The sequence below is a fragment of the Cherax quadricarinatus genome, chromosome 13 (assembly GCF_038502225.1).
Source record: "Cherax quadricarinatus isolate ZL_2023a chromosome 13, ASM3850222v1, whole genome shotgun sequence".
Classification (NCBI taxonomy): domain Eukaryota; kingdom Metazoa; phylum Arthropoda; class Malacostraca; order Decapoda; family Parastacidae; genus Cherax; species Cherax quadricarinatus.
Window position 1 is genome coordinate 11144586 of NC_091304.1, and position 22144 is coordinate 11166729.

A 22144-nucleotide genomic window follows, 5' to 3' on the forward strand; every position below is an offset into this window, starting at 1 on the left:
ACAAGCTTCACTAAATCCCTTGGATATTACCTTGATGACATACCTCCAACCACTAACATGCACAAGCCCTTTTGGATGCCCAAGTCACCAGCACTCAAACCCACTTTATCCCTACCCCTTCTTCCCATTACTCCAGATTTAAATGACCTATTCAAACTTTTACGTACTCAAATTCTGTCAGTGTGTGGAAGAATAGGAGAGAATGATATTTACAAAGGTGTAAGAGTACCACTGAGCAAATATTAAGTAGCATATCTTATCAATTCCTGACCTGGGTGTGAAACAGGCAGGCAGCCAGCCCAGTGTGTAAACATCCATCAGTCCATAGTGCATCACTTTCTGAAAGAGTATGGCATAACCTTAAACGTTCAGCAGTTTCCTCAACAAAGCAAAGAAAAAAATGAGATTTCAGAATGTTGGGATGTGTCAGCAAAAATATTTCTGGCGAAAGATGGAATAAATCATCATTTATCAATCAAATGTCAGACTATGACAAGTAATTTTTATTATACTAAAACAACAACTCTTGTCACATTTAGGAAACTGACTGACATGAAGCATAATTAAAATTTAACTTTCAGAAGCCAAGAGAAATTAATTGGCAAGTCTAGCATTATACTAAATATTCTATGAAAATTAAAACACAATGCAATGACAAACTAACCTTAGTTACCAGACACCCAACTGAGTCTTAATTTAGTGTTACATGGTCCTCATCTATTGAAGATTATTCCTTACAATTAGTGCCATTGTACAACTGAATCCTGAAATAAAAGTAAAGTAACCATTTTAAATACCCATTTCTAATGTGTAACCCCTTCTATATAAAACACTGAATTTAAAGGGAAAACTTTGTTTTGCTCGTTAGGTCCTCCTGATTTTTGTGGGATATGACCAGTTCATTGAAAAAAAAATTATCTTATGTACTGTACATATTCATTACCACCAACCCTTTCTAGAACAGTACAGTGGAACCTGGGTACCCAAACTTAATTCTCTGATCCGTTCAAGTATAGAACAAATTCTTCCCAACCAGTTTTCTTTTTGGTTGGCTGTTATCACTAATCTTTGTTGGTCCCATGGCGACTTCAAGGACCAAAATTAATATTACTGTCCTCGTATAAAAAACGTCCAATAGAAAACCTGCAATGAGTCTCTAGCCAATGCCATTGCTCCATTCACCAAATTATTAGCCACTTACTCTATCAACTGAGCACAACTGCCTACACAACTATCATATCCCCAGATCATCTAAAATACACTTTCCTTCCATTTTAGTTAATCACAAAAAAAATGAAAGATTTACTTCACTTCTCAGATAATAAAATTAACCAGGAATAATCAGTCATGATTTACAGCATCCCAATTGAATCAGATTTATTAAATAATTAAAAAGCCATAAAAAAGAGCAGGGGACCCTGGCATCAATAACTACTCAAAGGACTGTTACACTACATAGATGCACAGGGGACTACAAAAGCAGGTTAAAAAATACTTTATAGGCTTAATATACTCAAAATGGTTATTACAAATACATGGAAACAAACACATATGCAGTTTAATGTGAACCTTTATTGACAATGTTTTGCCCACACAGTGGGCTTTTTCAAGTCATAAACAGATCTGTTTGTGACTTGAAAAAGCCCACTGTGTGGGCAAAACGTTGTCAATAAAGGATCACATTAAACTGCATGTGTGTTTATGTTTCCATTGTGTCGGTATTTTATACCATTTATTTTCATTACAAATACATGTTTTTTTCTGCCTGCCAAAGTCAGCATATAAAAGAGCAGCAACATACCAGTGATCTGGTAGCCCATGACGACGAGTCTATCTGCAAGACAAAATTACAACTTAAGTTCCTAAACTTACTTTAAAATAAAAGCTTTCAAAAAATATACAAAAATCAGAAAAAAATTAGAGATTTAAGATAATCACATAGAATCATATTCAGTTTCACATCACATTAAATCCTGAATCAGAGGAACAATTTGCTTGAAAAACAAATATCAGAGTGCAAAAGTAGTAGCATACCATTTTTAACCAATAATTTGTGGTCTTGCTCCATGTCCATATCACCAGCACATTTTAATTTGCAATATCACAAAGTGATGTCTATAGTCTTGGCACAAAAAGCACTTAGCAGCACTATCTACCAATCTTACAATTTTGTTTCAAATATATAAAGCATGATTTTGAATGCAATATCTACAATAAAAATACTTACTTCACTTGAGTGGTTTTATCAACTTTGCCTGAACAAAAATTCTCTGCACATTTATTCCTTCTTTTTTATTGATAGTTTGGCGAGATACATAACCAATGCTGGACACTGCAAAACCAGCTTCTTCAAATAGAACACGCATCTCTTTTTCCATAAAATAGTAGGCCCTGAAATACAAAACCTTTTTAATAAACATTACATGGAAAAAATAAGCAAAAAATATTACCAATGATTCATTTACATTGCAATGGTTCTCCAATTAATATCCTGGATGCAAAACAGTGAGGCATAGGCTGTACTCTTGCCAAAATATGTAATGGTTATTATCAAAGAAAAAGCCTAGTTGTGAAAACAAAATTAATTAAAATTAATGTCAGAAAATCTATTTATGACTTGTTCAGGAATAACACAAATATACCATACACTTGGACTTATTTTGTTCGTGGTCACAGAAAGAAGGAACACTGCAACAGGCCTACTGGCACATGCGAGGGAGGTCCAAGTCTCCTACCAGCTTAAGCCAATGCCCCAACCTAGTTGGGTCAGGTCACATTCACTTAAGGAACATGGCAACTGACCTAATAGCACAAGCTAATCATTTGTAACTCTCACCCACTCATGTATTTATCTAACCTAATTTTGAAACTACACAACATTTTAGCCTCTACAACTGTACTCGGGAGTTTGTTCCACTCATCCACAACTATTTACCAAACCAGTGCTTTCCTATATCCAGCCTGAATCTGAATTTTTCCAATTTAAAACCATTGCTGCAAGTCCTGTCAAGGCTAGATATTTTCAGCACACTATTTACATCCTCTTTATTCCTGTCTTCCATTTATACACCTCAATCATATCCTCCCTAATTCTATGCCTTTCTAGAGAGTACAGATTCAGGGCCCTTAGTCTATCCTCATAGGGAAGGTTTCTGATACATGGGATCAACTTTGTCATCCTCCTTTGTACTTTTTACAGAGCATTTATATCCATCATGTAATACAGTGACCAAAACTGTGCAGCATAATCTAAATGAGACCTAACCAAGGATATATAGAGTTGAAGAACAACCCGAGGACTCCTATTATTTATGCTTCTTGATATGAAGCCAAGGATTCTATTAGCTTCATTGCGAACACTTATGCACTGTTGTCTTGGTTTCAGATTACTGCTAATCAGAACTCCCAAATCCTTTTTGCAATCAGTAATATTAAGATCTACATTATTTACTTCTATGTGGCATTGTTATTTTCCTGTCCAACATTTAGAACTTTGCATTTGTCTATATTAAACTGCATCTGCCACTTCTCCGACCACTACATCAGTCTATTCAAATCTTCCTGGAGTGCTCCAATTTCCTCGTCAGAATGAATTCGATAGCCTATTTTGGTAACATCGGCAAACTTGCTTATGTCACTCTTTATGCCTTCATCAATGTCGTTTATGTAGATTGTGAACAGGGGGCCCAACACTGACCCCTTTGTCAACCATGCCTCCACCCAGGAAAAAATTTCTCCTCCTATTCTATGTACTTTAATTTTCCTCAAGTCTCTGATGAGGGGACCCTGTCAAAATCCTTATTGAAGTACATACACCTGGACTGAGTTCCGGGGGTCAACGCCTCCGCGGCCCATTCTGTGACCAGGCCTCCTGGTGGATCAGAGCCTGATCAACCAGGCTGTTACTGCTGGCTGCACGCAATCCAACGTACGAGCCACAGCCCGGCTGATCAGGTACCGACTTCAGGTGCTTGTCCAGTGCCTGCTTGAAGACAGCCAAGGGTCTATTGGTAATCCCCCTTATGTATGCTGGGAGGCAGTTGAACAGTCTCGGGCCCCTGACACTTATTGTATTGTCTCTTAATGTGCTAGTGACACCCCTGCTTTTCATTGGGGGGATGTTGCATCATCTGCCCAGTCTTCTGCTTTAGTTGCGAGTGATTTTCCAGGTGTATTTAATCATGCATCTCTCCCGCCATGGAGTACAGGTTCAGGAACTTCAAGCGTTCCCAGTAATTGAGATGTTTTATCTCCGTTATGCGTGCCGTGAAGGTTCTCTGTACATTTTCTAGGTCAGCAATTTCACCTGCCTTGAAAGGGGCTGTTAGTGTGCAGCACCTTTCAAGGCAGGTGAAATTGCTGACCTAGAGAATGTACAGAGAAACTTCACAGCGTGTGTAACGGAGATAAAACACCTCAATTACCGGGAGCACTTGAAGTTCCTGAACCTGTACTCCCTGGAACGCAGGCAGGAGAGATACACAATTATACACACCTAGAAAATCCTAGAGGGACTAGTACTGAACTTGCACACGAAAATCATTCGCAACGAAAGCAAAAGACTCGGCAGACGATGCAACATCCCCCCAATGAAAAGCAGGGGTGTCACTAGCACGTTAAGAGACAATACAGTAAGCGTCAGGGGCCTGAGACTATCCAACTGCCTCCACATAATATCATATTCATTACCATGATCTACCTCCTCAAATACCTTAGTGAAAAAAAGTTAATAAATTCGTAAGGCAGGAACTCCCCTTTTTAAAACTATGCTGAGATTTGTTGACCTAATCTATGTAACAATAACTATAGACATAATACAACTAAATATTTAAAGACCAGTAATGTGCAGTTGGTGAAAAGCTCAGAAGGGGTGGTTACAACCCATTGCATTTTAACAGGGCCAAGAAAAAATTGCGAGCAATATAAATTCGGGCAACCTTCTGATGAAACCCCCTTTAGGGATGCCTATTTTGAACATACCAGAAGTTAAGGCCAAAACAACTCACTACATGAAGAATAAATGTTAGGCAAGGGGTCAAGTTTTACTAAAGATAAAAAAAAAAAAAAAGAGCAATCCTTTCAGTACAAAATGTTTTGATATTGAAACTTCTACCTACAAAAATTTCAGAGCATTTACATAATTATCTGGAAATAAATAGAATAAGGGTTGCAGCATAGTACACTTATGCAGGAATTCTCCTGCGACATCACTTTCCACACACCCCTTTACCCTCAAAAGAACTTACCTTGTGCCATCCTGACGAACATAAAAACGTTCGCCTAATTTACTTCCAGGGCCAAACCTAAACATGGCCATATCGTATAATCCATAATCCCGAACCAACACCATTCCTCCTGGTCGCAAGCAATGATACAAATTGCACACAACATCCTTCAACTTTTCTGGATGTATTGCAGAAAGAACAAATATTGCACTTATTATGTCCACTTCACTGCTTAATTTACTGCTCAAGTCTTCCTGCAAAGAAAGGCTTTTCACATATCATACAAGATAGATTATATATATATAAAAATCATAGATCAAAAAATTTACAAGTTATGCAAGGGGTAAAAATTACCTTTGTTATATCACACTGAAAGACTTCAATCTTTGACTTGTCATAGTGACGGTGACTTTTGACGAACTGAACAGCACGGGGTGAAAAGTCACAAGCATAGATGAAGAGGTTCAAGCCTTCTTCTAGTAGTGGATACAAGAAATTTCCTACACCACAGCCAACCTGAGAAAAGCAAGACTTCATAATACAGCATGTTGGAAACATTGTCCTCATTATCTATTTCCACAGGAATTTGTAAATAGATAGTGCACTTGCCAAGCTACTTTCTAGAAGCCTTTGTGCCAATATCTTCGGATGAAAAAATATATATCCAGGCAGGTGTTTCAGGGTCTATCTAAAAGCTTGGGTATGAAGTTGCCATGGTCACAGACTGGGCCACAGGGGCACTGATCCCCAGAATGCCCTCCAGGTAGACCCAATGTGACTTGTTCAAGTTAGTCACAATATACCTAAAAATAGTGGTAGAATCTATGAGGACTTGTGGAAACTAGCTAGCCCGACTTTCAGAGATGTAAATTAGAAGGTAAATTGATTAACACAGCATAATCTGGACACGAGAAAAATACTTAGAATGCCACTATTGAGGCAAAGAAAATCCCCCCACCCACCTACTCTAACCACAAGTAATAACTACACCCATTAAAAAGAGACATGTCAGGTCATTCTGAGGTTTATTTTTTCCTTCAAAATATTAAGATAAAGAACTATAACAAAGCACACAAGGAAAGTAAAGGTGTGTGCATACTGAAGGAAAGTACACCTAACATTCGACTTACGACCGTGTTTTTTATGCAAAATTTCTGGGAAATAAACAACTGTTGTACACAGTGTTTATCCTAAACCTTACGGTATAAAATACAGTACTAACAGCATAAAAAGTAAAGTAAAAAAGGAAATGTCAAAATAAAACAATAAAATAAAATCATTACAAAAGTGTAACGTTGATATTCAGTAGTAAGGTTCGACTTACGTCCATTTCGACTCATGACCGGATGGTCGGAACTAAACTTGGTTGTAAGTCGGATGGTACCTGTACTGCAATAGTGTGCCAGATTTACCCAACATTTTAAGCAATCCTGTCAGTGCAAAAACAATTAAGGGTTGCTTGTCCAAGACAGGACAGCAATACCAAAGTTAATATTTACCTACCTACTACCTGTACTCCAAATAGGTTTGAAAAAAGGAAGGGATGGCTAGCTCCAAGTCTTTGCATCACGAGATCATCAGTATCAAAGCATCCACTCTACAAATGGGCATCTTTACAGACAACAATCATACAAGATGAATTTACTCTTTCAATGATACTTACTTCTAATAAGGTTCTTGTGGTTTCCCCATCCCCAATTAGTTCTTTAAACTCTTTAGTGGTCCAATGACGATCCTTGAAGAACCTATAAAATTAATGCCGGTTATGGCACAGTTCAAAAGCAAATATAAAAAATTACATATTTTAATTATCTAATATCTTTCAGCTAGGGAAAACCCTTAAATCAAAGGGAATGGAAAACAAAATAGAACACACCTAGTTTCATTGCGTTTGTAAAATTTATCCCAATTCTTAGCAGCCTCTTTCTCTAGTTTTTCACGTTGAAATTCTCCAATTAGGCCACGTGAATCTTGGCGAAGCAAACACTCAACCTCGGAATCATCCAAGGTACGCAAATAATGGCCAACTGCACAACTTTTCTGATCTTTTGAATTTCTGCCAAGCTCAGACATTTCACCTGTATTATATATGAAAGAATTAAGACAAATCAAAAGATAAAAATGAAATAAATTTAAACAGGGTGTATATATACAGTTGATAATGATGTTTATTTCTAGAATGTATGGTTTACAGGTCTTTCAGAAAAGCTAAGTATGTAGACATGCTTTACTGAAAGCCCCTGGATGTGCAGAACATTTTCAGGCAACCTTAAAATAATCTTATAACCACTACTGTACTTTCTGCAAGCAATTTGATACAAGTTTTAGTAAAAAATTTGCTGTTGGCTAAATGTAACTACTCAACTAAAATTTCAAGACATATAATAAACACATAATTGCAATCTTTAGGCAGGGCAAGTGATACTAGTTACTTGAATTAATACAAAATTGTATATGAATATCAAGTAGTGTATGGAAATTTATGGATAGCTGAAACATGGAAAAGAGACAGAATTAAGTGAAGTGGCAGATGCAGTTTAATTTAATAGACAAATGCAGTTCTAAACATTGGACAAGAAAATAACCATGCCACATATAAACTAAATGTAGATCTTAATATTACTGATTGCGAAAAGGATTTGGGAGTTCTGGTTAGCAGTAATCTAAAACCCAGACAACTATCCATAAGTGTTCACACAATAAAGCTAACAGAATCGTTGGCTTCATATCAAGAAGCATATCCTTGGTAGGGCCTCATCTAGATTGTGCTGCACAGTTTTGGTCACCATATTACAGAATGGATATAAATGCTCTGGAAAACGACGTACAAAGGAGGATGACAAAGTTGATCCCGTGTATCAGAAATCTTCCCTATGAGGGTAGACTGAGGGCCCTAACTCTGCACTCTCTAGAAAGGCGTAGAATTAGGGAGGATATGATTGAGGTGTATAAATGGAAGACAAAAATAAATTGGATGTAAATAGCTTGCTAAAAATATCTAGCCTGGACAGGACTTCAAGCAACGGCTTTAAGCTGGAAAAATTCAGATTCAGGAAGGTTATAGGAATGCACTGGTTTGGTAACAGTTGTGGATGAGTGAAACAAACTTCCCTGTACAATTATAAAGGTTAAAACATTGTGTAGTTTTAAAAAACATGCTAGATAAATGGTATAAACCTTGGTGGAATGATGTAAAGAGAGTAGAAGGGAGAAAAGGTTAGCATATGAGAAATTTTTACAAAGTAGAAGTGATGCAAGGAGGAAAGAGTATATGGAGAAAAAGAGAGGTTAAGAGAGTGGTGAAGCAATGTAAAAAGAGAGCAAATGAGAGAGTGGGTGAGATGTTATCAACAAATTTTGTTGAAAATAAGAAAGATTTGGAGTGAGATTAACAAGTTAAGGAAGCCTAGAGAACAAATGGATTTGTCAGTTAAAAATAGGAGAGGAGAGTTATTAAATGGAGAGTTAGAAGTATTGGGAAGATGGAGGGAATATTGAGGAATTGTTGAATGATGAAGAAAGGGAAGCTGTGATTTCGTGTATAGGGCACGGAGGAATAACATCTTGTAGGAGTGAGGAAGAGCCAGTTGAGAGTAGGGGGGGGAGTTCGTGAGGCAGTAGGTAAAATGTAAAGGGGTAAGGCAGCCGGGATTGATGGGATAAAGATAGAAACGTTAAAAGCAGGTGGGGATATAGTTTTGGAGTGGTTGGTGCTATTATTTAATAAATGTATGGAAGAGGGTAAGGTACCTAGGGATTGGCAGAGAGCATGCACAGTTCCTTTGTATAAAGGCAAAGGGGACAAAAGAGAGTGCAAAAATTATAGGGGGATAAGTCTGTTGAGTATACCTGGTAAAGTGTATGGTAGAGTTATTATTAAAAGAATTAAGAGTAAGACGGAGAATAGGATAGCAGATGAACAAGGAGGCTTTAGGAAAGGTAGGGGGTGTGTGGACCAGGTGTTTACAGTGAAACATATAAGTGGACAGTATTTAGATAAGGCTAAAGAGGTTTTTGTGGCATTTATGGATTTGAAAAAGGCTTATGACAAGGTGGATAGGGGGCAATGTGGCAGATGTATGGTGTAGGAGGTAGGTTACTGAAAGCAGTGAAGAGTTTTTACAAGGATAGTGAGGCTCAAGTTAGAGTATGTAGGAAAGAGGGAGATTATTTCCCAGTAAAAGTAGGCCTTAGACAAGGATGTGTGATGTAACCGTGGTTGTTTAATATATTTATAGATGGGGTTGTAAGAGAAGCAAATGCGAGGGTCTTGGCAAGAGGTGTGGAGTGAAAAGATAAAGAATCACACAAAGTGGGAGTTGTCACAGTTGCTCTTTGCTGATGACAATGCTCTTGGGTGATTCTGAAGAGAAGTTGTAGAGGTTGGTGGATGAATTTGGTAGGGTATGTAAAAGAAGAAAATTGAAAGTGAATACAGGAAAGAGTAAGGCTATGAGGATAACAAAAAAATTAGGTGATGAAAGATTGGATATCAGATTGGAGAGATAGTATGGAGGAGGTGAATGTATTCAGATATTTGAGAGTGGACGTGTCAGCGGATGGGTCCATGAAAGATGAGGTGAATCACAGAATTGATAAGGGGAAAAGGGTGAGCGGTGCACTTAGGAGTCTGTGGAGACAAAACTTTGTCCTTGGAAGCAAAGAGGGGATTGTATGAGAGTATAGTTTTACCAACGCTCCTGTATGGGTGTGAAGCATGGGCGTTGAATGTTGCAGCGAGAAGGCTGGAGGCAGTGGAGGTGTCATGTCTCAGGGCAATGTGTGGTGTGAATATAATGCAGAGAATGCGTAGTCTGGAAGTTAGGAGGAGGTGCGGGATTGCCAAAATTGTTGTCCAGAGGGCTGAGGAAGGGTTGTTGAGGTGGTTCGGACATGTAGAGAGAATGGGGCGAAACAGAATGACTTCAAGAGTGTATCGGTCTGTAGTGGAAGGAAGGCGGGATAGGGGTCAGCCTAGGAAAGGTTAGAGGGAGGGGGTAAAGGTGGTTTTGTGTGCGAGGGGCTTGGATTTCCAGCGGGCATGCGTGAGCATGTTTGATAGCAGTGAATGGAGACGAATGGTTTTTTAATACTTGACGTGCTGTTGGAGTGTGAGCAAAGTAACATTTATGAAGGGATTCAGGGAAACCGGCAGGCCAGACTTGAGTCCTGGAGATAGGAAGTACAGTGCCTGCACTCTGAAGGAGAGGTGTTAATGTTGCAGTTTAAAAACTGTAGTGTAAAGCACCCTTCTGGCAAGACAGTGATGGAGTTAATGATGGCAAAAGTTTTTTTTTTTTGTGCCACCCTGCCTTGGTATGAATCGGCCAGTGTTAATAAAAAAAAAAAACCTTGGTAATTAACCCTTTGAGGGGTTTCGTCGTACTAGTACGTCTTACGCGTAGGGGTTTTTGACGTACTAGTACTCATAAATTCTAGCGACCTCAAATCTAGTGGAAGAAAGCTGGTAGGCCTTCATATGAAAGAATGGGTCTATGTGGTCAGTGTGCACAGTCTAAAAAAAATCCTGCAGCACACGGTGCATAATGAGAAAAAAAAAACTTTTTCCATTTTTTTTTAATAAATCAGCGACTTTGCAGTGTATTTTCGTATAGTATTTATTGTTGTATTCTAGTTTCCTTGGTCTCATTTTATAGAATGGAAGACATATTACTGAAATTGAGATGATTTTGACTGGTTTTACAATGAAAGGTGCCTTGAAATTGAGCTCAAAGTAGCAGAAATGTTCGATTTTTACCAAACTTCAAAAGTAAACAAATCGTGCCAAGCGTGCAATACACGTCAACTGGTGAGTCTAATATTCTTTCACAAGTGCACCAATAATATTTATACCATTTTTTACACTAATGCAGTAGTCTGCATAACAGTAAATCTTATATTTTTTGTGAGAATAAAAATTCAAAGTGGAAAGCAAAAGAATATAAGAGGGGCCTTGAGACGTGACTAATGACTAGAGGAAATGTCAATTTTAGTGCCAGGAATGTCTTTCTTGTTTATTCTGGACCCTATTCCGAAATTGGCATCTTTTGAAATTTGTGTGAAATTGGCAAAATTGCTAAATTCTGACCACTGTACTGGATAGTTGAATTTATAAATGGGTGGTTTCTTGCACCCATTCGATAGAAAAAATGGAGTTCTAGCGAAATATTCATGTTTTTTGTCGACTAGTACAGTGAAATTGGCCGAAAATGGGGCTCAAAGTGGGCAAAATCGCCGATCCGTAAACATCGCCGAGACCGCTAACTTTGCGAGAGCATAATTCCGTAAGTTTTCTATCAAATTTCAAACTTTTGGTGTCATTATGATCGGGAAAAGATTCTCTATCTTTTCATAAGAGAAAATAATTTTTTTTTTTTTTAAAATTTGGCCGACCCTGAGAACGAGTTTCGGAGAGGGCCTGTCGACCCTCAAAGGGTTAATACCGACAAGTTGGTTTAGAAAGACACGTAAGCAAACTCTTGACATATTTATTAGAAAAAGTTTCGGTCCTGGGACCTTGATCACTTCTAACATAGAGGTTGAAAGACATTATATATTAGGGTCACAAGTGACATGGTCCTTAGGCAAATAGATAAATTAAAACCTAACAAATCCCCAGGCCCTGATGAACTGTATGCAAGGGTTCTAAAGGAATGTAAAGAGGAGCTTAGCAAACCTTTGGCTAATCTTTTCAACATATCACTACAAACTGGCATGGTGCCAGATAAGTGGAAAATGGCAAATGTGATACCTATTTTCAGAGCAGGTGACAGGTCCTTAGCTTCAAACTATAGACCAATAAGCCTAACCTCCACATTGGGAAAATTTATGGAATCAATTGCCGAGGCAGTTCGTAGCCACCTTGAAAAGCATAAATTAATCAACGAATCTCAGCATGGTTTTACAAAGGGGTGTTCCTGCCTTACAAATTTATTAACTTTTTTCACTAAGGTATTTGAGGAGGTAGATCAATTCAATTCAAATTTATTCTCTATAAGGATTACAATGCTGAGTTTACAGAATTTGGTTATTGTGTGGTTTACATGTAGTTATATAATGATTACAGAGTGTACCACTAGAACACCAGCATGGCTAGGCATTTCGGGCAGACTTAGTTTAATTCTTAATTTTAATTATTATTATTATAATCAAAAAGAAGCGCTAAGCCACAAGGACTATACAGTCTTAATTTTAAAATATTACAAATTATGAGGCAAGTTGGTATTATGGCTAAGTGACTAAATACTAGTTTGTGAGTTTAGCAATGTGAATGCTTTTGTTTTGGCACAGTACATAGTTTCAGTATTGGAGCATCACAGGATTCATTATTTATTACCATTATCATGGTAATGAATATGATATTGTGTATATGGACTTCAGTAAGGCTCTTGACAGGGTCCCACATCAGAGACTATTGAGGAAAATTAAGGCACATGGAATAGGAGAAATTTTTTCCTGGATAGAGGCATGGTTGACAAATAGGCAGCAGAGAGTTTGCATAAATGGGGAGAAATCAGAGTGGGGAAGCGTCATGAGCGGTGTTCCACAGGGGTCAGTGTTGGCCCCCCCTGCTGTTCACAACCTACATAAACGACACAGATGAGGGCATAACGAGTGACATAAGCAAGTTTGCCGATGACACCAAAATAGGCCGTCGAATTCATTCTGACAAGAACATTAGAGCACTCCAGGAAGATTTGAATAGACTGATGTAGTGGTCGGAGAAGTGGCAGATGCAGTTTAATATAGACAAATGCAAAGTTCTAAATGTTGGACAGGAAAATAACCATGCCACATATAAACTAAATAATGTAGATCTTAATATTACGGATTGCGAAAAAGATTTAAGAGTTCTGGTTAGCAGTAATCTGAAACCAAGACAACAGTGCATAAGTGTTCGCAATAAAGCTAACAGAATCCTTGGCTTCATATCAAGAAGCATAAATAATAGGAGTCCTCAGGTTGTTCTTCAACTCTATACATCCTTGGTTAGGCCTAATCTAGATTATTCTGCACAGTTTTGGTCACCGTATTACAGAATGGATCTAAATGCTCTGGAAAATGTACAAAGGAGGATGACAAAGTTGATCCCATGTATCAGAAACCTTCCCTATGGGGATAGACTAAAGGCCCTGAATCTGCACTCTCTAGAAAGACGTAGAATTAGGGGGGATATGATTGAGGTGTATAAATGGAAGACAGGAATAAATAAAGGGGATGTAAATAGTGTGCTGAAAATATCTAGCCTAGACAGGACTTGCAGCAATGGTTTTAAGTTGGAAAAATTCAGATTCAGGAAGGATACAGGAAAGTACTGGTTTGGTAATAGAGTTGTGGATGAGTGGAACAAACTCCCAAGTACAGTTATAGAGGCCAGAAAGTTGTGTAGCTTTAAAAATAGGTTGGATAAATACACGAGTGGATGTGGGTGGGTGCGAGTTAGACCTGATAGCTTGTGCTACCAGGTCGGTTGCCGTGTTCCTCCCTTAAGTCAAGGTGACCTGACCTGACTAAGTTGGGTGCATTGGCTTAAGCCGGTAGGAGACTTGGACCTGCCTCTCATGGGCCAGTAGGCCTGCTGCAGTGTTCCTTCGTTCTTATGTTCTAATGAATTTGACCTGACCTGAATAGGTTGGGGCATGGACTTGGACTTGCCTCGCATGGGCCAGTAGGCTTGCTGCAGTGTTCCTTCTTTATGTTCTTAAGTTAAAACAGCTAAGTAACAACTGTGTCAAAATCAGTTACAATAAAAGGAGATACAATAAGAATAAAGTAAATTTAGTTATTTACATGTTAATTAATCGCATTATTTGCACGTGTCCTTTCACACTGTCGTGATTTTACCGTTCATATCAGAGGCAGTGAGCCTGTAGGAGGCATGTCTGGTGTTGAGAGGCAGTCAGGTTCAATCCAAGGGAAAGTAGCCTTAATTCCTTGAATTAAGAGCCCAGCATGAAGGAAACTGCCTTTAGGGTGAATCAAGGAAGGTTCCTTGACCTTGAATCAAGAGCCCAGGATGAAGGAAACTGCCTTTAGGGTGAATCAAGGAAGGTTCCTTGACCTTGAATCAAGAGCCAAGCATGAAGGAAACTACCTTTAGGGTGAATCAAGGAAGGTTCCTTGACATTGAATCAAGAGCCCAGGATGAAGGAAACTGCCTTTAGGGTGAATCAAGGAAGGTTCCTTGACCTTGAATCAAGAGCCCAACATGAAGCAAACTGCCTTTAGGGTGAATCAAGGAAGGTTCCTTGACCTTGAATCAAGAGCCCAGGATGAAGGAAACTGCCTTTAGGGTGAATCAAGGAAGGTTCCTTGACCTTGAATCAAGAGCCCAACATGAAGCAAACTACCTTTAGGGTGAATCAAGGAAGGTTCCTTGACCTTGAATCAAGAGCCAAGCATGAAGGAAACTACCTTTAGGGTGAATCAAGGAAGGTTCCTTGACCTTGAATCAAGAGCCCAGGATGAAGGAAACTGCCTTTAGGATGAATCAAGGAAGGTTCCTTGACCTTGAATCAAGAGCCCAGGATGAAGGAAACTGCCTTTAGGGTGAATCAAGGAAGGTTCCTTGACCTTGAATCAAGAGCCCAGGATGAAGGAAACTGCCTTTAGGGTGAATCAAGGAAGGTTCCTTGACCTTGAATCAAGAGCCCAGCATGAAGCAAACTGCCTTTAGGGTGAATCAAGGAAGGTTCCTTGACCTTGAATCAAGAGCCCAGCATGAAGGAAACTGCCTTAGGGTGAATCAAGGAAGGTTCATTGACCTTGAGTCAAGAGCCCAGCGTCAAGGAATATTCCTTGAGGGTGAATAGCTCTTAAATGCCTTGAATCAAGAGACAGCATCAAGAAACCTGTCCTATTTTAATTAAAATTCACGAATCGAGAAAATGTTAAAATATAATACCTTTACACAGACCACGTGGAAACTTGTATTTAAAAAAAAAAAGTGAAAGGTGCAACGTATAAGCAGTAATTTTTCAATTTAATAAAATAAATACTCGGGATTTTATTTTATTTTTTAATTTAAGGAGACTGGGAGAAAATTGTAGTAGGCCGCGTGGTCACCAGGTGGCCGCCCGCGTGTGTAACACTGACTCCTACCCAACACATCGCTTGGGAAATTATCATCGCGATTTATCAGAGTCCATCGACCTCTGAATAGAGTTCAATGGTACTCAGTATGTGCCACGTACTACTGATAATTAGTATCGAGTGAAACAATCAACAATGATGCTGTACTTACAACGATGTTGCTAAGTGTAGAGGAGATGTAGAAGTGAACGTCCGATGGTTTGATCTGGTGGCTTCTCGAGGGTGGTAGTGACGTCACTACCTCCCTACATCATAGTACTTCCAGAAAAACTTTAAACTTATTTATAACATAATATTTTGCTGTAATTCCTTACTCTAATAACCCGTGTTTACAACTACTTTATTGAGAATTTCATTATAATACAGTTGTGATTTTTTTTGGTAAATAACAGTGATGTATAATCCTTAATAAAAAGACAAAAATATACTCTATGGTTAAAATTGGCTTTCTCCCAGATAGAGGACGTGTACCAATAGGAATCGAGCTAGTATGATGACGCTGACTAATCAGAGAGCGAGAAGTTGTACCACGTGGTTTAAGCTGACCAATGAGAGAGGTCCACGAGACTTAGCAGACGATATTTCTACTGCCTCTCCGGCAGGTTGAGGCAGAACACCAAAGTGTCACTCACCCACAGTTACACTACGGTTCTCACTGTGAATATTACTTTAGTGTCATAATTCTACGTTATATACAGTGTTGTGGTGTTATACAAAGTAAGTTGCAGCTTGTGGCTTTTCTTAATATATTAGTTACATGTCTAGTTTGTGTCGTTTCGATTTAATTTGCTGTTTCTGAGAGGTGGGTGGGGGCGGCGGCGACATTCCATAATCTTCCATATTTAAATAGTGTTATTTCATCTAGCGGGGTATCCTATTTCTTGCGTTTCTCAGGACAATGAAGTTTGTGTATATACTTTCGCTTTATTATAAAATTGGGTCTTTCTAAGACCTTCCCACCCCTCGAGGAAGGTTCCTTGATGCTAGTGAAGGGCTCTTGATCCAGAGAATTAAACCTGACTCTTCCATTCCCTCCCCCCATACAGGCACTATAATCCTACGAGTTTAGCTCTTCCTCATGATTATATGACCCTCCCTCTCCCTATGCTAGGTACTTCCTATTTTTAGACCTTTCTTTCCCTAATGTTATAAATGGTTTAAATGACTGGTAACCTAACCATTTACCCACAATGGCTTATTAAAACATCTTCTTGGAGATCAAGAAGAGGGAGTTGCCTTGTTTCCGGTAAATCTTACCCCAAAGCTGGAATTTAGAATCCTTTTCCTTGAATCAAACCTAAATCCTGTTCCCATGGTGCTGTATGCACTCTCCCATGATTTAAGGTTTTAACCCCATAAGCTTTTATAATTAAATAAAAATCCTCAATAGCAGTTAAAATCCTTACCTAAATCTAGAATACTTCCTAGATTGTTCTAGAGGAGGTGTACTTGTTTTACTTTAGGTAGTAATGGAAAGCTAGGAATTAGATCTTTCATGTCCTGCTTAATTACTTTAGCTCCTGTATGCCCCAAATAGAAATGTCGCTGTAAAGATTTTAAGTCGTGGGTTTTTGTAATTGTACCTCCAGTAACTTTTTCGTTATTAAACCTAATAAGTTTTACTAACTACTATTTTTATTTCCAGAACAATGAAGTGTTGGACGCTTCTAGTCCTCTTAGCTGCTCTTGCTACAGCGAAGGAGAGCAAGAAGGAAGATGTAGGGACCGTCATTGGCATAGATCTAGGAACAACCTATTCTTGGTAAGTTCTTAATTCCAATTTCTAAAGACTTTGACTCTTCTAAAGCCAAAAAAGTTTCCTTGCACATCAACTTTTAACCTGATGTAGGTACTGATCCTGCAGTGGGTTGCATCCTGGGGAATTAAGATTAAATGGTATAATTTTTTTTTTATATGAAAGTACTGGAATAAATCTAACTCTCGTCCCTACCTAGGGTATAATTTTTTCCCTAGAATCCATTCTAGCTGTTCCCTTACAGCTCTCAAAGGTGCCTTAATGATAGTGAGAGGGAAATAGAGGGAAGGGGTGTTTTTTGATGCCGAAACTTCCATCTGTTCTCCTTTGGAACTCTTTGAAAGTTTCTATAAGCTTGACTAACTGAAGTTGTTGAAAGTAATTTATGGTAATTTTATTTGTTCGTGTACCTAAATCAACAAAGGTTGATTAAGTATAGAATTGCTGTTGTATTTGCCTAGCATGGGCCCATAGGCCTTCTAAAATACTTATTCATTGGTCCCTGGGTTTAACCTGTACCCATGATCACTGCAGTTATGTAAACAAAAGTCATTGTACTTCAAAAAGGCTCTCCAAATTTAACTAATTTGCTAGTATATACTAATTAACTGCAAGGAACTTATCAGGACTACCCTATGAAGTGCCCACAAATCCATAATTTCATTAGTCACTTGTCAATAAAATAACATTGAAAGGGCAACTTTAGTAGTCCAGCTACTAAAGCAAAATTCTTGGTTCATTAATCGCCTACATAATATGCACTCCAATTTTAATCCATATTTTGCACAAAGGTTCCTTAGTTCTGTTAATTGCAAGAAATGATTGCCTAAGTATATACTTAATCTAGTATAAACCGTACCCTTTATTGGGGGGGGGGGTTAGTTCTGTCGGGTCATTCAGGCTATTTCTATTCTAAATTAAGTTCCTATTATACATTGTAAGACTTATATACTACACCCACTGCAAACCCTTTTGTGTCTAGCCCAAAATTTGCTTTAAGCATATTTAACCGTTAAACTGTCCAAACGTAGAGCTGTTTTTTTTTTTTTTAACATTTGAAAGTATGTATAAAAAAAAAAAAAAAAAAAAAAATGGAGCATTATGCATGTGAACATCGATCTGTTTGGACAGTTTCAGGGGTAAGGGTACCACTGACACCACTGACACCAGTCACATCTGATGGTGGGAAGGTTAGAAATGTTGCTTATGCATTGTAAATCATGGGTTCTGAATCCATGCTTCCTTTAATCACTGAAGTCTTTGATTGCCATGTATTTTTTTTTTTTATTGCAGTGTTGGTGTCTTCAAGAATGGCAGAGTAGAAATAATTGCAAATGACCAGGGCAACAGAATCACACCCTCTTATGTTGCTTTCACTGCTGATGGTGAAAGGCTTATAGGAGACTCTGCCAAGAATCAGCTTACTACAAATCCTGAAAATACTATATTTGATGCAAAGCGTCTAATTGGCCGTGAATGGTCAGATAAATCTGTTCAACATGATATCCAGTTCTTCCCTTTCAAGGTGATAAAGAAAAATGACAAACCACACATTCAGGTATCTACATCACAAGGTGATAAAATATTTGCAGCTGAAGAGATTTCTGCCATGGTGCTGGGTAAGATGAAAGAAGTTGCAGAGGCTTACCTTGGTAAAACTGTAACTCATGCTGTAGTTACAGTACCTGCTTATTTCAATGATGCTCAGCGCCAAGCTACTAAGGATGCAGGTATCATAGCTGGTATGACAGTTATGAGAATAATTAATGAACCTACTGCAGCTGCCATTGCCTATGGTATTGACAAAAAGGATGGAGAGAAGAACATTCTGGTATTTGACCTTGGTGGTGGTACTTTTGATGTATCACTTCTCACTATTGATTCTGGTGTGTTTGAGGTAGTAGCTACAAATGGAGACACTCATCTTGGTGGAGAAGACTTTGATCAGCGTGTCATGGAGCACTTCATAAAGCTTTACAAGAAAAAGAAGGGCAAAGATATCAGGAAAGACAATCGTGCTGTCCAAAAGCTGCGTCGTGAAGTTGAGAAAGCAAAGAGGTCTCTATCTGCTAGTCACCAAGTTAGAATTGAGATTGAATCCTTCTTTGAAGGAGAAGACTTTTCAGAAACACTCACTCGTGCTAAGTTTGAGGAACTTAACATGGATCTCTTCAGATCAACAATGAAACCAGTTCAAAAGGTGTTGGAAGATTCTGACCTTCAGAAGAAAGAAATTGATGAAATAGTATTGGTTGGTGGCTCTACCCGTATCCCAAAGATTCAACAGTTGGTGAAAGAATTCTTCAATGGCAAAGAGCCATCCCGAGGCATAAACCCTGATGAGGCTGTAGCTTATGGTGCAGCTGTACAAGCTGGCGTGTTGTCAGGTGAAGATGATACTAATGACCTGGTATTGTTGGATGTCAATCCACTGACATTGGGTATTGAAACCGTAGGTGGTGTAATGACAAAGTTGATTTCTCGCAACACTGTGATTCCCACAAAGAAGTCTCAGATTTTCTCTACAGCCTCAGATAACCAGCACACTGTCACCATTCAGGTCTTCGAAGGTGAGCGACCTATGACTAAAGACAACCACATACTTGGAAAGTTTGATCTGACTGGTATTCCCCCTGCTCCTCGTGGTGTACCCCAAATTGAAGTAACCTTCGAAATTGATGCTAATGGTATTCTTCAGGTGTCTGCTGAAGACAAAGGTACAGGTAACAAAGAAAAGATTGTAATTACTAATGACCAGAATCGCCTTACTCCAGAAGACATTGAAAGAATGATAAAGGATGCAGAGGTCTTTGCTGATGAAGACAAAAAGCTGAAAGAAAAGGTAGAATCGAGGAATGAACTAGAATCTTACGCTTACAGTCTGAAGAACCAAGTAAATGACAAAGAAAAACTTGGTGCAAAGTTGTCTGATGAAGATAAGGAAAAGATTGAAGAAGTTATTGATGAAAAAATAAAATGGCTGGAAGATAATCCCGATGCAGATGCTGAAGAATATAAAGCTCAGAAAAAGGAGCTGGAAGATGTTGTTCAACCAATTGTTGCCAAACTGTACCAAGGTACTGGTGGAACACCACCTACAGACAGTGATGACGATTTTGACAAAGATGAATTGTAAATAGCTTTAAGGAATTATAGTAACTTATTTGTCATTTTGTTCATTGAAAATATTCAGTACATAATTCATCTTCATTTATCACAGGTATTGGGTTAGATATTCATCATCATGTTTGAGTGGGGGTACCACAATACCAGGGACAAAGAGTCCATTCCAGTATGTGTGAGATTGTAAAAGGAAGAATGGTTTATAATAAACAATAAAATTGCTTTTTTTTTTTTTTCTTCAGTCCACTGTTAGTAGCTAAAGGGTTGTTGGATGCAATTCTACATGCATGGATTTTGTACTATTCTGCATACTAGCTTAATGATTTGCAGGATTAGGTGGAAGAATGGGAAGGGTACTTGCTTTCTATAGGTACTTCACCCCTCAAACTTTTAATTCCAGGTGAGGTTACTTTGTTAATATCAAACTTTAGGACCTAGGGGGACATTACATCTAAGAAATTCTTAATGATTTAACACTTCAAATGGCAGTGCCTTTATAATGAAGTGATAGTGATGGGAAGAAATGATTCTGCTTAAACTTGAATCTGCCTCATTCCACAGGTGCTGTATTACCCATGTGGGTTCTTCAAAATAAGTAAATTTATGGATTAGAAGGAAATGTAGGATGATTTGATGGAGGGAGAATACTAGATAGTGGCACCTTTATCAGGGCCTGTTTGCCCTGTTGGATGGCAATGAAAGTTGCTTATAAAATTTTAATTTACTAAACTTTTTAGTTGCCTAGGGAGGTGCTTTTGTTGATAGGACAGAAGCTGTATAATCCTAAGGTTAGTGGCTTCCACCTTGATTTCATTGAAAAAGGTGCATTTTAATGTTCTGGGTAATTACCAATTTTGGGCAATTATACCAAGTAATTACAGAATGAAATGCAAAGAGCATATTACACTATGCAAATTGGAAGTGAGGTTGAGCTTGTGAAACAAGAATAGCACTGCAAAAGCTTGTCTTCATTGTAACTAGAATAAAAGGAATACTGTTTAATGTGCTAAACCTGTAGGGAGTTACTCCCTGGATTAAGTGACTCGGTGTTCAGGAACCACCAGCTGATGGAAGATGCAGGATGTAGTAACAATCTATGGTTTACTAAGCTATTACTTAGTTGAACTGCACTAACCCTTTACCTTTATGCTTGCAGTACCTAGATTATCAAAACTTAAGTGCTAAACCCACAAGGGCTTTAAGTTGGAGTACCTGGAGACCTATGACTAGCTTTATCCTGATAGTACCCATGGGTATCTTGTGGAATAAATGTCCTATTTCTGAGGTTTTCTGTCCCCATTTTGGTTCTTCACCTGTAGATTGTCCGGTTTACCAGCAAGCTTGCAGGATTTACCTCCAACACTGCTGCCCTACCACTCTTGCCTTGTCTTTACTTAGACTGCCCTGCCTTTTGACTTATCACTTGACTGTCAGCAACTGCTTTACTACAAACTTTGATGTATAGCCCCTACTGTCCCTTCCAACCCCTTTCCCTAATCTGATCACCTCTCCACCTAGTTTATAGCCCAGGCAGTATTTTCTGCCCCACAGTGCTGTATGACCCTTGTTGGTTTAGCACTTTGATTATCATTTATCCTGATAGTCTTCCTATAGCTGTAGCCCTTTCATAACTTAGTAAACATGGTAAGAAGTTTGTCCTGGATAACGGCTAAACCTTTCTGCTGGCCATTCTGTATTGCCCATGCAGATTTAGTGCTAGTTTAATCTTCAGGGTCAGGCAGTTTTTCATAAATTTAAATTTCTGTGCTTTAGTAATGTCTTAAAAGAAAAAACATTAAAGTTAATAACTGGCTTCCAATTTGCAAGCTGAATTTACCTCTAACAGGAACAGAAGGCATGGAAGCTATTGTAAAGCAGCTAAACTAAATGCTTATTGTACTGTGTACAACTGCTCTTAAGTCAAAGGTTTTTCTTTACCTTTTATATA

At 38.4% G+C, this 22144-nt stretch overlaps 2 protein-coding genes across 4 annotated transcripts in view; one reads left to right on the forward strand and one right to left on the reverse strand.

Moving 5' to 3' along the window:
- LOC128688662 (tRNA N(3)-methylcytidine methyltransferase METTL6) overlaps nt 1-15618 on the reverse strand; it is a 30448-nt gene extending 14830 nt beyond the window's left edge. For all 3 annotated transcript variants that reach the window (XM_070084495.1, XM_070084494.1, XM_070084493.1), the window contains exons 1-9: nt 15469-15618; nt 7102-7303; nt 6889-6970; nt 5580-5741; nt 5247-5479; nt 2228-2391; nt 1802-1834; nt 665-764; nt 272-339 (exon numbers count right to left, since the gene is read on the reverse strand). In XM_070084495.1, the coding sequence (XP_069940596.1) occupies nt 2229-2391; nt 5247-5479; nt 5580-5741; nt 6889-6970; nt 7102-7298 (837 nt within the window). In that variant the 5' untranslated portion in view covers nt 7299-7303; nt 15469-15618 and the 3' untranslated portion in view covers nt 272-339; nt 665-764; nt 1802-1834; nt 2228. The remainder of the gene's footprint in view (nt 1-271; nt 340-664; nt 765-1801; nt 1835-2227; nt 2392-5246; nt 5480-5579; nt 5742-6888; nt 6971-7101; nt 7304-15468) is intronic.
- Nucleotides 15619-15875: 257 nt separating this feature from the next.
- On the forward strand, nt 15876-20418 carry Hsc70-3 (heat shock protein 70 cognate 3). The gene is made up of 3 exons (XM_070084492.1): nt 15876-16034; nt 16963-17079; nt 18367-20418. Exons 2-3 carry the CDS (start codon nt 16967-16969, stop codon nt 20207-20209), a joined length of 1956 nt encoding a protein of 651 aa, XP_069940593.1. The 5' UTR covers nt 15876-16034; nt 16963-16966; the 3' UTR covers nt 20210-20418.
- Nucleotides 20419-22144: the final 1726 nt, after the last annotated feature.

Excerpts from the sequence above, each read along its gene's own strand:
- Hsc70-3 (XM_070084492.1), top strand. The coding sequence starts at position 16,967 with ATGAAGTGTTGGACGCTTCTAGTCCTCTTAGCTGCTCTTGCTACAGCG. Across the intron at positions 17,080-18,366 it reads CTAGGAACAACCTATTCTTG|TGTTGGTGTCTTCAAGAATG; the intron begins GTAAGTTCTTAA and ends TTTTTATTGCAG.